Genomic DNA, 16,645 nt, shown 5'->3' with positions numbered 1-16,645 from the left:
GTTAATTATATTGGAATGTAATTGTGAGGGGCTTTTTTTTATTAAAGATTTGCACATGTTTTGCTTATGCTGTTTTGTGCAATTTGCATTGCATATATCCCATTATAGGCATGCTGTTTAAGGTAAAACTGAGCATGCTGGGATTTGTAGTTGCATAAGAATCTTGTCTTATTTATTCAGTCTTATTTTCTTGGGATAAATTAAAATTGTTTTCTGCTCTGGATATGAGAAACCTGTGGCTCTCCATTTGTGACTGAACTCCCAAGAATTATAGTTAAAGAAAGGGTTGACGGCCTGCAGGTTTAATATTTCTACTTATTTCAGTCAGGGTTAATTATGCTGTGATTGAACGGCAGTAAAAGTGCCTCTCTTTCCTACTCATTACACTTTCAGTCACACAGTGTGGGACCCCCCAGCATGTTAATAGGGCAGTTTCCTGGGAGAGTACCTGTAGGAGGAGTGTTAATATGCTGATTGGCATCCCTTGTATGCCTCTGGCACACGCACCACCTGCATAGTCTCCCACTTCCATGGTTACACCTGCCTTGCACTACTCTGTGCTATAAACCTGTAGAAAATATGATTGTTCTTTTATTTTGTTCCATTAAGCCTTGTTGTTGATTTTACTTACTGCTGTTCTTCAAATGTGTATGATTTAAATTATTCTTCATTTTTGGCTCTCCATGAACCCTCCTTAGCACATACTCTCTCTAACAGTATCTCTCTCGCTTCTACACCTTCACTCCCTTCCAACCACCCCCAGTGTGTTTCTCTCAATCCCCCCCCCCAGTGTGTTTCTCTCAATCCCCACCCCCCTTCTCTCTGTGGTCCTCAGGAAGAAGACAGTTTGAAAGCTTTCCGCTTTGCTCTGGGCAGAGTCTATGCTCTTAAAGCCAATCAGTGCCGGCGCTTCAGCCCCAGTGGGGCTCGGCAAACATTAGATCAATAAGTTATTAGCACCATTCTGTCAGCTGTAATGTGGAGATTGATTGTGCGGGAGCCCTGGTTCGCCGGTTGCCACTTCCCCAGACTGATGAAGATGACAGATTAAGGGAATAAGAGAAAGGAATTAAGAGGTCTGTTTCGTCCGACAAGTTGCGGGCAGGAGAAGTGTTGGCACCTTTAAGCAAAGCCTAATGCCAAGTTCTGTTGTGTGCATTTTAGGGTGCTTAACACTGTGGCAGGCTCAGTGGAAGAGCTCTCTAAAGTCACTGTGGTTAAGTACTGCCTCATTAGCTGGGCAGAGGGAAGATATGCTGCCGCCTTCTAATACTTTAGCTCCTGCAGTTGTGTTTGCCCTGCAGGTTGCTCTTTAATAGCACAGAGAGTTTCAGAGACAGCACAAAAAGACGACACAGTGGGAAAAGAGGGAAGGCGGACGAGACAAAGAAAACATAAAAAGGATGCAAGGGATATGTTGAGGAAAGCAAAGAGTGAAATTGGACATTTAAAGGAAGGATCTAGTTAGCTAATACATGGAAATAAGACCTTTTTTGCATGGATTTTGTTGTTCAAAATATTTGTTCTTAGGCACAAAATCTAGTGAAAAGGTCTGTTTGATGACCAGTTTAAAAAGTTATACACATGTTCCTTATGAGCATTAAGCCTTCAGTCAAGCTGCAACCTAGTGTAGCAATATATAAAAACAAATCTGGGTCTCAGGCTAACTGAACTAGACATTTGATGCTCAAAGACTGAATTGGCTTAGTTGTTCAGCTACTTCCATGGGTGCAAACATAATGGGCAGGGATAATAAAACTAGGCTAACCACCAAGTTGCTTTTCCATTGATCTGCAATTTGCCTTGCATGTCTCCTCCTGTGTATGGAGCTGATAGACTGACACCTGGGTATCCCTGACTTCTATGCAACAGATTTACAAATATTATACAATTTTATTGAAGGTAATTTTCCATGGGCATTTTCTGGCCAGAGAGTCCTTTCTGAGGCTGGGGAACTGGGGCAAATTAGGGTCTGTGCCAGACCCTAATTGCAGGTGTAGAAATGCAATTATGATGATATAGTAGTGAGCCTGGTGATGTGTGGACATTGGGATTCTGTAATAACCCAGCTCTCTACACATAAAGGATTTTTTTTTACAGCTGACCCTTTGGGGGTCGAACGACCCTTTCACAGGGGTCCCTTAAGACCATCGGAAAATACATATTTCCAATGGTCTTAGGAATAATTTTATGGTTGGGGGTCACCACAACATGAGGAACTGTATTAAAGGGTTGCGGCATTAGGAAGGTTGAGAACCACTGCTATAACTCTACCAACTGTAATGGAAAAATAGCCCTAGCTGATCTAGCGCTGTATACATATATTCTGATGTTTTGGCATGTTGCCATACTTTACTCACTCTGGATGTTTTTCACTAATTAATGTGTAGTAGCTTTTATAGTAAATTGAAAATGTTCTGCCTTCTTATATAGCTTGGTGCCAGGTTATATCCTCACATGGCAGAACAGGGGCCAATTTCATAAATCATCCCCGAGATCTGAGAGACTGTTCCTGTAATCAGTGGTGCCAGAACCTACCTCAATCCCACACACATCTGCTACAGTGCATGCCAATAAACACAGGCTGTTAGGAAAGCTTGGGTGCAAAACAGACATGGAGCAGACATCAAGGTGTGTCTGTCTGTGTGTGTGCGATCTGTGAATATTATTTGTGTTAATTGCATGATTATGTCTTTGTGTGATGTAAAAGATTAGGACCTGCGCTGATAGTTAGGAGGCAATCAAATCCACATGTAAGCACAGGCTTACCTTGGCACTGTATATTGTAAACAATCAATAACAGACTGCTCTGTGTATGTTCCTTTGCTTGAAAATAAATTACTTTGGTGCACAGGTAGGGGGTAAAATGTTTCTAGTCTACTTGATGTTTAAAAGTTGTATATATAGAGTAACATTTACTGATAAATATAAATGTTTCCTAGTGGCCGCTGTGCCGAAATGTAAATGTATCCCAGTGACTGCTGTACCAAAATTATGATATTTCCTATGGTATTATTAAATAATATGACATACAATATTTAACTTGAAGTCTATGGTTCATAGCACAGCACTGCATAAGAGTACATTTTGAACATGGCACAGCATTACTGTATGTCAGAGAACAGCCTGATTAATCATAGCACTGTATCAGTGTTCCAATCCATCTGAGCACAGCATTATAAATGTCAGAGTACAGTCAGAACACTGTGTAGCGCTGCATATGAACATAGCACAGCTCTGCAGCAGAGTATAATATCAATGTAGCACTGTACTGCAACAAGTTCCATCTGAACATAGCACTGCATGAGAATACAGAGTACATCAGAGTACAGTTTGAACAAAGCATGGCGTTAGGGTGAAGAAACACGGAGCTACTAGTAGCAGCTACTTGTCACAGCTACAAAAATAGACAATGCTGATCATTGCAAGTAGCTGCTGCTTAGTATCTCTGTGTGTCTTTGCCCTTAGAGTACAGCAAGAACATAACACAGCATTGTCAGAGTACCATCTGAACATGGCCCAGCATTGTACCTGTATCGCACAGCTTTGAATCACATTACAGTCTGAATGTAGCCTATTCCTGCATCACAGTACAGTCACAAAGAGCACAGAATTGTGGCAGAGTTACAACCTAAATATGCTGGTCATCTTTAAAAATGGGTTATGGTACCCTGAAAAATAAAGTGTCCTGGTGAATTAGAGAGAGTGATGTTGCTAAGTGGAAGAATATGAAGTATAGGATGAGCATGATACTGGAATGGCTATAGGGAGAATTGGCCATAGAGCAGGACTGAGAATTTACAAAACTATTCCACTAACTTGGGCAGAAAAATAAAAGATAATTACTGTTGTGCAGGAAATGTGTACAGATAAAATGCGTATAGAGTGAGTGTGGGATTCAATGAGTGTGGGTGACAATGAAAAGCAATGAGGGAAGCAGTTATGATGACTGTGGATCAATCACTGGGATGTAACTCAGTAGGAATATGTATTGAGAGAATAGGCCACTGTGTATGAATAATAATGGAAAGAATAGTGAAATGCACTACTGAACTGGTGTGAATACACAGTGGTGATGGTGCATAATATTAATGACAGGGCTGAGTTTAGAGTGAACCTAACAATGGGAATGGAGGAATGGATTAGATTTGAAATAAAAGCTTTGTGTTGCATTTAGTTGTCTGCTGTGTATTTCTATGAGCACAGAGGGGGAGTATGTCACGGAGTATGTGTGTTTGTTTTTATCTGGCGAGGGTGAGCACGTCTGTGTGTGGGTAGGTTCTGGCTCAGTACATGAGCCTGTAGGTGCCTGCCTTTCGCCTGTTTGCCGCGTTCCTGGCAACACTGATTTCTGGAGGTTGCTGGAAATCTGCCAGTGTTTGTGTGCGCAGATTTCGTGACCGAGCATACTGTCTGTCTGTGACTTTGACTAAGCTTTGCCTGTGTTTGTGCATCTTCCCTGTAATTCTATCCAAAAATGTTTATCATGTTTTGAACTGTGTATTGTGTATGTATACTTTGCCTTAGGGCTGTGTAACCCACAGGACATCTCCACCTATGACACTGCTAGAGCCAGCGTCGGACTAGGAACCCAGGGGCCCACCAGAAAACCTTAGATCATGGGCCGGTTTTCCAAATTATTTTTCCTCCTTTCCACACTCAACCTCTTTATTATCCTAATTTCTTTTATTTACATGCTAGCATCTATTCTTCCATCTATTTCTCATCTTTCTTTCCACAAATTGGGGATGACCATAAATCAGGCCAAATAGTCAGGAGCAGGAGGGCCCACTGACATCTGGGGAGTTTTCCTGGTATCCTGGTGGGCCAGTCCGACACTGGCTAGAGCTGTCTCATGTGGAAAATTGGGCTTTGCTCACAAAAACATTTGCTCTAAAACCCATATTGTGCATATAAAAGCAGGCTGCTGATATGTAGTAGCTTATTTTTGCTGAGATCCCCCTGTGGTATACAGTATGAATGAAAGTGAAAGGGTTAAGAACGATTTTGGCAAGAGAATACAATACAAAATCTACTTATTAACTGGTACCTCCAACCCTCCCAGCCACAAAACTCTACCAATTCATTTAATAATCTCAAAATCCCTCAGATTTTAGACTTCATTCCCCCAACCTCCAGCAACACCCACATATTTTTTTACAATAGTGTGTAGTGCATTGGGTGCATGTGTACCAGCAGCCACCCTTGCTTGGCCGGATGGAGCGCTTTACTGAAGCAGACTTGCTTGTATAGATGCTGCCTGTGTAACAAGCCCTTGATAGATGAGAATTGGAGGCTTCCAGTGACAGCCAACCTCTTCCTTCCTGCCGCGCATAGCAGTATCAGGCTCCCAGCCTCCCCCAGTCACATAATAGGAGGGTATTGATTGGAAATCTGTGCAGGGGACGCTGTAATTGTATATTAGATATTTGCGTTGGCTCGCACAGCTCACTAATGCAAAAGAGTCTGATGTTTCCGTAGCATACACAAGCAGAAGGGCAGAGAGAGGCAGTGGAGACAGAGACATGCAGGGAGGGGAGTAAAGACAGCTGTGAAGGCAGAGAGAGAGAGACAGCCACGAAAGGGAGGAGAGGCGAACAGTGAAGGGATAAGGCAGGCTAAGGTGCCAGAGGATCGCTAGTTAAGGGAGGCTGAGTACAACCCCAGGCTCCTTTCTTCCCAGTTCCTCAGCACCAGGGTTTGAAAGCAGTGGAAACACACGGGGGACAGATGATGAATCTCAGTAAGGAATAACTCGCATTCAATATTTTTATAGCATAAAATCTTTTCATTGATCGTCTCCCTGCGTGAGCGCAGACTGATGTGCCACATAGGGATGAAGGGAAACACAATTGCTGCGGGGTGAGCTGCATGGGGGGAGTCTGACGGCTGCTTTTTTGCCTATTGATTTGTTTTTATTTTTCTTTGTCAGCTTAACCCCTTTTCTGAATATTAAAAGGATTTCAACAGCATAATTTTATGATTATAAGAACTATTTGTGAATCATCTTCTAACCTTTTGTTTTGTCGACACTCTTTTTTTTCCTCCCCCCCACAACCTCCCCGTTATCCTTCTCTCCTGCTGTTTCCCTTTCTCCTTTTCTCAGATGACTTTTTAGGCAAGAAGCGAGAATGCTCCCCCAACAGTAACAGCGAGTGCCCTCTGGAAAGCAAGAAAGCCAGAAGCGAGTCTCCGAAGGGTAAGCGGCTCCTTACACTGGCGGAGGGAGGAGGGGCGGGGGGAGGAGGGGCGGGCGTGGATAGGAGGAGGGGGAATTGTCAAGGTAATGTGTTTGTGGCGTTTCATGGTGTAGCGTGACGGAATAGAGTGGGCTACTGAATGGAATAAAATGCCTCATTAATTCATCCACCCTTTCACTGCTATTATGAATGCTGTTCCCCTTTACCGTAATGATCATTCTACATACTGATGGGTGTTAATGAGGCGGCTAAAACTTTACGTGATGTCAGTCTAGACATCCGAATATCAACCAATCCTTGGCTGGCTTGACGGCGAGGGACCCGATGAGGAAGGGTAGTGATAAATATAGAGGATTTGCTTGCCAACTGTGGCCCTATAAATACTCTAGCTTTGCGTGTGCAGAACTATCTCTCAGCTGCTCCCCTTTATTATTGTAACGATAAAGCCAAATCAGCTATGGAAGAGCCATTCTAACCAATTGCCATTGTAATACCAACAGGAGGTTTTCACCTGCCTAAAATTTTTGATGCTATAACTTCCTCCCTAAAAGAAGAAAGCAGTAACCTTAACAAATAGGAAGCTTTCATGCAATATGCTGTGAGAGTGCATGCAGCCCTATAGGAATACATATATATAATGAGTAGTTTATTATTTTTACTTGTATTTATGTATGTGCTCATTTGCACTTGTCACTACTTGTAATATGTTGTATGGTAGGAAAGCACCCTAAGTTGAAGATTCTCAAATCCACTTAGTAGAATTTGGGTGTTTTAACCCCTAAGAGCAAACTCTTCCAGTTATATAGGAAATATGGTTGCACCTATGTGTCTACTAATACAAGACATTTTATCAGCTTACTCAGTAATAGTATCTAAGTTAAGGTACAGAACAGTGCACAGTTCTACAATGTGTGGGTGAAAATTAAATGATTAGTTTGTTTTTATGGACAGCACATTGTGCTGGGCTTTATGAAAAGCAAAACAGCGTTTCTTCTCAGAGGGAGGGGAACCTCCCATGTTAAAACAGTTATATTAGTTAATATGTAATGTGCTGAGAGCAAGCAAAATCACCCCAGCCCTAGCAATTAATTCACAAAGCTTCTTTTCTATTCATGCTACCAAACATAATGAATCAGAAATAATTAGTGTTTTTATTTTGGAGTCTCTGTAGATTCCTTACTTTGTTTTGAGGTCTCTTTGTATTTGTCTTATTATGTGATTAAATTGTCACAGTGAATCTAGTGATTGCATAAAACTGGAAGTTCTGTCATGGTTAACCTCTTTGGTGCCACATGATTAAATAGAATGTGACTTTCTTCAGCTCATAGTAAGATGCATTTTGTGTTTCCAGAAATCCTTTTTCAAGTGCCTCATTCATGTGGGCAGTTTTTTTTGTTATCCTCTTAGTTTTACCTTACCTTTTCACATACTCTTTTTCCACATATTGGCTTCCTCACATGGGAAGATGCCACCATGTTTTTCTCAACAGTTATGCTACATTTTTCTTTTGCTTTCTCAAATGCCTAACCAGACACATTTACATAGTGCTTTATAATTCAAAGTCCCGGATTTACATAGCAGATGCCATTAGGCCCCGGTCACAACTCGTCGCATCCGTAACCCCTCCCTGGGAAGTACAGGTTTGGAGAACTGGGCATTGGTGTGCGGGAAGTTAAAAAACTTTAAAGTCTCCTGCAAATCCCCAGTGCTTTAAACCCAATTTAGATGCAGCTGGGTGGCATGCTGCCCCTAAAGTCTTGCCACCCTTGTGGCCTCACCACAGATCTGGGCCTGATAATTCACATTTGTGCCTGCCTCTGTGGAGCTTACTATCTAAGGTCCCTGTCACATTTACACAAAGGAGGTTCAGTTTTATCAGTTTAGTTGCTTACCCTTGCCTGTATGTTTTGGAGTGTGGGAGAAGTTTCCGGGTCAGTTAATTCAGAAATATTAACTTGTGTGCCTTGGGGAAATAGTATAAAGACAATGCTATAGGTTAAAATCACACATATTGACTATTGGGCTTGCAGTATCTACATCTGTGAAGGTGACTAAATTATTCAGCACATTTTCTTTGCATTCCAAACTTTGTTTTTAGTTATGGCCTGTATGTTCAGGCTCGCTTTCCAGACCCCTTCAGTTCATATGCCTGTTTCTGAGGCATAAAGGAAAATGTCAAACCTTTCTGGATGTACAATTCACACAGTGTTCAGTTTATTTGTAGAATCAGCTCAGCTTGTATGTTATAGAACCTTATGAAGTCTTTGTAATGTTACTTATGATACCTACTTAATTATGTGTCTGATGGCTGCAGAATGAACCACTGTTTCAGAATAAAAAAATAGGCACAATAGAGAGGTCACAGATAAAATGAACTAATTAGACAAATAACTAGATACATGCCTACAGAGTTAGATGTATACCAAGATGTTAGTTGGTGCTTATCACACACTCAGAGTTGGATTGCGTTAGTAGCCATATTCAACAGGAAAAGGGTTAGTTTTGTACAGACATGTTTTCCCCTTTGCTCTCAGGTTTGCACCCCATCACATATCACCTGAGGAAAATCAGGGCTGTATATTTGCATGGTGACCCACTCAATCTTTCAACCTGCTGAGAAGACAGAGCAGCAACTGCTAATTGGCTTGATATAAAAGCTGTAACTTCTGCCTCTAGATAATTTGTTCTTAATGCCATTCAGAAGGGAAGACAGACAAACAGATGCTTTTGTCTGGTCTGTCCATTGCTCCTCTGGTGCCTGCAGGAGATTTGGCTGGATCAATGTCCAGTCCTTGGCCATATTAACTGGTAATGACTAGAGCAGACACAGAAAAGCTGCACTGAGCTTGGTATTAAAGAGAGCTGAGTCCGCTCAAAGCTCTAGATCTGGTTTGTCTGTGCTGCCAGCTAATTAATAACTGCCGCACTGTGCTTTTCTTCCTGCTGTAGAATCATAATTATTTTTCTGGATTTAACCTTTGCCCTTCCATCATAATGCATGCACTTTGTTCACGTCAAAATGTTGCCATTGTTATGGAATTATTCAGATTTTGAGTTATAGTCTGATTATAATTTCCTTGCTGAGCATGCTGAGACTTGTGGCTTACAAACATTGGATAAATACCATTTTGCTTTCTCTTTTTTAAATTTGTGTTTTAAAGGATAATATAAAACTCCTAAAAGTATTTTCGTTCCGTACCTATTTTGGGTGCAATTAAGCTTTAAAAGCAAAAAAATTGAAGCTTTTGCTTTGAGTGGAACCACTGTTTATTAAGGAATAGTTCTGCCAGCCGGTATATTTCAGCTTGATCTAAAAGGTGTAAATTACTTTTGATATTGCAGCTTGTACAATTTCACCCCTCACATTGGCTACCTAGTTCCACTGACTGTGGCCTGATTGGTTAGATCTTAGTGCAGAGGTATGGACTTATGCGTTTCTTATGAGCCCATACATTCTAGATCCTTACCGCAACTTAGTTTGTTAAGCCAAATAGTTTATTATGGGGGACCCAAAAATGTTCTGATGATAATACAGTTGACCCGCAGGTTTCAGGAATCCCCAATATTTGAAATAATAAGAGTTCTAATTCATATAAAGTGAAGCAACTACCATGATTTTTATCCAAGTATCTACCATGCCATATTTCTTTGTATAAACAAGTAATATCTTAAATCCACAGGTAATGCTGTTTGTTGACAAATAATGGTGTTAAGAGCATGCTTAGATTGGTGCAAGGGCCCTGTATTTACTTGCCACTCAAAACCAGAAGTTAGGTTTGGGGCACATTATACTCCAGCATCGTGCTGTGTCCCATTGCCCTCTATACATCTGTAGAGGCCCAGGGCAGTGTCAGTGTGCTAGTTTCTCCTTAGAAAATGAGCCCCAAGGTCTTCTTAAAATTGATTTTTTTTGTTCATTTACAACATCTGACACTTGAGTAATTCAAGTGAGGTGAACAGGAAAAATAGGAAGGAAAGTGGCAGCCAAGGATAGGTAAGAACCAGTGGCTTCGATGTGAAACAAGAAGGCAGTAGAGGATAATCTCCCCAGTGTAAAATTAATGACTAGATTTATCAAAAGGACCAATCCCCATTAACACCATGAGACACCTTGGTAACATGCCTGGAAGGCTTTAACACAAAACCCTCTCTGGCTGCATATGTTCTTTTATCTGTCATAATCCTTCCTTTTTCGGGGCTTGTGAAGTGGTAATTGTGGTACGGAGGACAATAAAACCCCTGAGATCAGATACCTTCCCTCTAGCAGTGCAAAGCATTTTTAAAGACGTAACATACTGCGGCAAAGATGAAAAAGTCCTGCGTCAAAGGCCCATGTCACAGGTCCCTACTGTGAAGTTTTGCGGCCATATGCTATGCTAATATGTGTAAACTGTTACAGTTCAGAGCATTGCTGCTACTTACTAATCCTAGGAAGGCAAATATTATTATTTTACAGCCTGAGACACATGAAAGAAATACTGTTTTAAAGCACGTATTCTATAAAATATAAACACAATGACCGGGATCGACCGATGATGGTATTTGCTTCATTGTTTCTAGAAACCTCCCAGACTCCTCTGTTAGAGGAACGGTTGGCGCAAATGACACCTGAAGAGCATTACAGGCGCATGATGTCAGCACTAAATGAGCATGGAAGCTTTGAAGAGCAGCAGCAGCGCCTTTACCAGCTGGCAAACACAATGGCAGTGCCGACCCACAACGGTAAGAGTCACCAGTTGGTATTTAGTAATGACAATTTATTTCGATAAGACATCCTATTTTACAAACCCAACATGCCAAAGTGGTGTGGACATTGATATCTGACCATAAACAGACAGTGGGAAATTGCATTATATAGTTATCTGGACTGAGTATATCCTTATTCTTGTTAAAAGGAACTCCTTAGCCTAATAGATTTTGCATCTCATGCATACTAACTATACAGTCTGATATAATTAGTCCAGTTCTGGTGATGGTGGCAACGTGGGCCACTATAGGTGCTTGTAGGGCATGCCTCTGATCATAGTTTGATATGTCATCTGTGATGGGGCAGCCAAGAATACTTGAGCATATGGATGCAAAATTAATCAGTTATTTTAAAAAATCCTTATGTTCCTGATTTTGGGCACTATAAAACTGAAAAGTCGTACATCCTCTCCTGTTATAAACATGGCAGTTTGTTTAGAGGATCTTATGTACCTTTGATCAATCCCCTCCCATCACTGAAGAACAGCCTTTAAGCAGCCTTTAAGTGGCTTCTCAGTTTACTGGTAATTAGTTTTATCAGATACTTATCTGCTCTGCAGAACCAGGAAGTGCTAAAGTGAAACTGGTTTCGTTATCTTCACTAGTGCTAGAAGTAACAAAGACAATAGGCAAAAAGTATGTCCAGGGCAAGCCCTATTTATTGAGCTCATGCTAAAATGGGGTGTATATTGTTCCTATAAGATAGCTTTTTCAAAATGTAATTAAACCTTCAAATGTAATCAATATTTGTTTATCAATTACAGCCGATTCTGTTCTGACATACATATATATGTGTGCGTGTGTTCTTTATTTTGAAATAATCTGAAGGTTTCATAGCCCCAATGAGTTGTCTATCAAATAACTAATTAGTTTTGTTTTTTTGGATCCTTTTAGCCTGTGGAACGGTAACATTTATACATAGCATATCTTTAGTAAGTGGCAATGATAATTGTATTATTGGCCCTCTTACCCTACAACATTTAATGACTAAGGTTTAAGTATTGTTCATCTCAGATCACAGTTGGGTTATTCGTTGGCACCAAATGTAAGCATGCAAGAATGAGGCATACACTGAATTCAGTATTAGTTTGGGATTTGACCAAATCCAAGCACTTCTTGCAGGTCCTAAACCAAATCCAAACCCTTGAAGTAATCTGACATTAACGCTTTTGACAACTGAACACAACAGATTTTTGGAAATGTTGAATTTTTCACAGATTTGAATATGCAAATGAGATCTCGAATTCGGTTTGGTATTTGGCTGAATCTTTTGTGGAATAAATGGATTTGGTATATCCCTAAAAAGGACTTCTATAAGTAAGACTGTAAAGAGTTATCTCCACTTGCAGTAACACAGCTGGTTTTGTAGGCATGGGGCTATAAGCCAGTGCTCAGATTTCAATAAATCAAAGGATACAGCTAAAGTAACCAGTTACGCTTTTGATTTATTAAGAATCATTACTCTTAGTTTTGAGGGAAAGTCAAGGGATGGCCTTGATTTATTAAAAAAGTACCAGCCTGAGGGGTGGGTGTATATATTTTCTCTATGTAAAAGATGTTGAGATAGCAGCCTAGAGTTTATGGCAGCAAAGTATGCTAATATCCAAAAAAAACAGCCTTATGTATGTATATCTTTATTTATAAAGAATTTTTTGTATGCGCAGCGCTGTTAGTTTTTACAGTATATTAATACAGACTGAGGGAACTAATAAATTAAACTGCAATAAATTATAAAATAAATAAATAAATAAATAAAAAAATATATATATGCCTAATATGACTCGCTGTCCAACAGAGAAACCTGAAATCTATTCTCCAACAGACAAAAACAGACAGCCTAGTATCCAACAGGCAGAAAATGTATACTGTCCTGCAAGCAGAATAAGGCAGCTTACTACCCAGTAGGCAGAAATGAAAGGCCCACTATCCAATAAGCAGACAGGAAAGGCCTGAAACCCAATAAGATTGAAAAGTCTTCTATTCAACAAGCTGGCTGGAGCAGCCTGCTATCGAAATGACAGAAACTGTCTTCTGTCTGTTGGATTTGTTTACAACAAATATGTTTACAAAAAATACAATGCATACCACCTCTAACCGGCAAGCTTTTTATTAAAGAAAAATGATTATGGGAAAAAACAGCAATCAACAACAGAAAACACGAGCAAGTGAAAAACATTTTAACTTAGCTAATAATAAGTTTTTTTTCCTCTCTCATTCCTATTTACAGCATACCACTCCTTGAATACCATCGTATTAATAAGCTTGGTGTTTTTTAGCAGTTCAGCTGCAGTTACCATCACACCATAAGAGTCAGAGGATCCTGGGAGTTGTAGCTGTTCTAACATGTATACCAGTAATACATGGATTGTCTATGTTAGTCCTGTGTAGCCTACGTTGCCTAGGATTTCCTATGCTGCTCTAACCTCATGTTCTCTTCCCCTGAGCTGTGATATAAATGCAGAGTATTTCTTTTTCTGCCTTCTGCTGCCTGAGTTTAATCTGGCCACCTCTGGCCTCCTAGCTTTTCTCAGAGCCTCCTGGGTTCTCATTGCCAATCTTTATGATCTTCCAGCAGTCCAAACAGAATGTATTTGTATATTTGCATTTGGAGGCAAAAAATAAATGTGTTGGGAAGTGGGGTGCTGTACCATATACTGCATTTGTATGTATCATATGTGGCAACATAAAGAAACATACAGTAGTTAGATGTGCAACCTGCTTATCTCTGTATGTTATATTGTATAAAATCTTATGAAAGTGACCAGAGCAGTCCTATATTATAATCTATATACTGATATATAATCTATATAGATTGTAAGCTCTACGGGGCAGGGACCTCCTTCCTACTGTGTCTCATACCACATGGCACTTATATATATACATATATATATTTATTGTATTTATTTATTATATCACTTGTCCTCCCTGTGTGTAATTTTGTATTCTTTAAGACTGTACAGCGCTGCGTACCCTTGTGGCGCTTTTTAATAAAGTTATACATACATTATACATACATACATACAGTGCCTTAAAACTTACTAAACTGTCCCACGACAGTGCAGCAGTCCTATTTTAGTAATGGTCCAAGTTGACTCTGTTAGGGCATATTTTAGGCATGAATGAAACTGCACATGGTCAGTGGGACTGCTGGTCAGACATTAAACTGTTAATTGTTTGGAATCGTGAATGCATTAGTAGAAAGCGAGGTTACTTTTGTCACAGCTGATGCAACACAAAGGATAATGCAGTGGTTTCTGTGCCAGCTTATGTGAATCTGAATGAATCATTAATCAGTCTTGATTTGTAAATTATATATTGTGTATATATACAGTATATTGTGAGCTGGTCCCTAGCACTCTTGACAGCTGCCTAGAGTATGTGCTGTAAACCATCAGAAAAGAAGACCTTGGGCTACTGGGAGCATTATTAGAGGCGCAAGAGCAGTGGTGGATTTGGGCTGGTACTGTAACTTAAGATAAAAAGCATAGCATTTCATTATTTTTGGTAAGTGCCAGATTTGCACATTACTGGGTAGAGATGTTTAGAGAGGTGATTTCTTTAAGGCACATTTGTTCCAGGCTGCTCAGGTTGGTCACGTGATTCCTCTGTACATCAGTTTTAAAATAGTGCCATGGATTCTAGGTTGGGTTGACATTAGGCCTTTGACTCTGAGATACTCTGGCCTCTAACTTGTCAGTCAATAACTGAAATATCAACTTTCACCCACAATTCAGTCTTAGTATTAGCAGACTGAATATCTCTCTCTGATAGAAAAAGTCTCAGGAAATGTAGAACTAATTTTAAGTTTTATTGCTTTTAAATAAAAATATTACAGAAAAGTTTTCAGTGGTGGATTTGTTATTTAGTAGAATAAGCTCAAAGGTCATCATTTTGCAAGGTACTATATGTTTATTGTACAGTTCCATACTTAGCTAGTAGATTTGTCTGGCACTAAAATGGTATAAAAGTTACTAAGTGAGTGCAGAAACTACCCAGTGGCTATTTCTTTCTGTCTCTGTATCCTGAGGCAGAAGGGTGGCCCAACGTAAGAAGAGGAAGAACACAAAGCTCATACCTATCTATTTGTGGTCAAACAAACGTAGCTTTCACAGTACTTATGCATCCCCTGAAATATTGCAGTGCCCCTGATCTACCCCCCCATCCTATTCCATTTTGTATTCTAGAAGCCACCAACTGTCTGTTTAATGCCCCCCCCCTGACTGTGCCAAACTCCTCAGTAAGGAGGCGTAGATTAATCTGCCACATTTCATGTTCATACAACAGCTTTGTGAGTACTCTGAATTTAGGAGGCAATGACGGTAAGCTTGAGCTGCAGTGACCAAGCATAGGCTGATTATAGGCTCCTTACTGTTGCCCAAACTAACTATATCTGTGACGGCCACTGGTCATTTCAATTAATATGTTTATGATGTACAAGATCACATCATGTACAGTTTTTAATATAATGTACAGGGCTAAGAAACACTGACCCAAGAAGCTTGCCACTGAGTGTGGAAATAGAAGAAAGCAATATTTGGATCAAGCGTGAGAGCAAACCAAATGGAACTTAGAGGGACTGATCACACAGTTCCTTATAGATTAGCAATTAAATTGCAGCTGCTGTTTTTAATATTAACTACTTGTATTGGGCATGTTTTATTCTTTATGTCTGCTGCATTCTATCCCCTTAAGCACTAATGCCTCTCAAGGTTTACAGCTGCATGGATGTTTATGTCCATGATTGTGTTGGCATGCTGGGTAGATTTGTAACCATTCTTTGTGCCTTAGTTCATATCAGGGTCTTAGATAGCGTAGAACCCACTGCATTATTGCCGTGCCCTGTGAAACGGATCCATTAAGATTAGTCGTCATCAGAATATAACCAGTCTGCCTTTTCCTCTGTTCCCTGCATTTAACAGGAATGTATTTTATCCTGGTGAAATATATTTGTCTCCTTCCTGCTCCTCCCACACCCCCTCACCCCCTCACCCAGGGGGTGACTCAGTAAATTGGTTACGTTTTCTTGAAAAACACGGCACTCGAGCTCTATGGCAGCAGAGCATGTGGTTTTGATTGTGAAGAACAGAGAGGGAAAAGAGCAAAAGCAGGGGGGAATGTGCATAGTTGAATAGTGAGCGAGTATACGGAACAAAAGGGGGCAAGATATGGACCGTGGGGGTGATAAAGAGGGGGATGAAGCAAATGAGCCACAAGGTAAAGAGGGCAAACAGTTGCAGAGAAGACAGTTAGAAATTCTAAAACCTCCAGAGATAACTGGGCAAGACTCAAGGTTCTGGGTGCCTCTACATTCCAGGGGTACAATAGTGGAGCTTGTTTCTCTAGGCTATTTCAGCCTGCCTGCTGTTTGCCGACAGAGTATTAACTTTCTCTTCCTCTGCAGATCTGCTCCGGGCTCGACAAGAAGTTGCAGCTGCTGTAGTGAGAAATCCAGCAGCTATGGAAGCTCATATTCCATCCTCCAGCAACTCTTCCAGTCAGCGGCGGAAGCAGGGCCTGCCACAGCATCGGGACACCTCCCACTTTACAGACAGGTAATACTCAAGGGAAGGCCAAACAGAGAAGGAAAGCGACACCTGATCATGTGTACCGGCATGGTGTGTGTGTCAATGTACCTTTATTAGTTCATATACAATAATGGCCCCAGAATCTTCATGTGCAGTTAGAGCTGCATGTTTTAC

General features: G+C 40.5%; 1 protein-coding gene across 15 annotated transcripts in view; it reads left to right on the top strand.

The window, feature by feature from the left end:
• Positions 1–16,645, top strand: part of samd11 (sterile alpha motif domain containing 11) — a 113,624-nt gene that overhangs the window by 69,352 nt on the left and 27,627 nt on the right. For 14 of the 15 annotated variants that reach the window (XR_001171177.3, XM_012965906.3, XM_012965908.3 and 11 more), the window contains 3 exons: positions 6,107–6,199; positions 10,761–10,922; positions 16,348–16,498. Coding sequence is in view for 14 of the 15 variants with exons in the window: in XM_012965906.3 (XP_012821360.2) it covers positions 6,107–6,199; positions 10,761–10,922; positions 16,348–16,498 (406 nt within the window). In the remaining variant the exon portion in view is untranslated. 15 annotated transcript variants of the gene reach the window in all.

This window comes from Xenopus tropicalis, chromosome 7, assembly GCF_000004195.4.
Source record: "Xenopus tropicalis strain Nigerian chromosome 7, UCB_Xtro_10.0, whole genome shotgun sequence".
In the NCBI taxonomy this organism is placed as follows: Eukaryota; Metazoa; Chordata; class Amphibia; order Anura; family Pipidae; genus Xenopus; species Xenopus tropicalis.
This window is presented reverse-complemented; position numbering and strand designations above follow the sequence as displayed.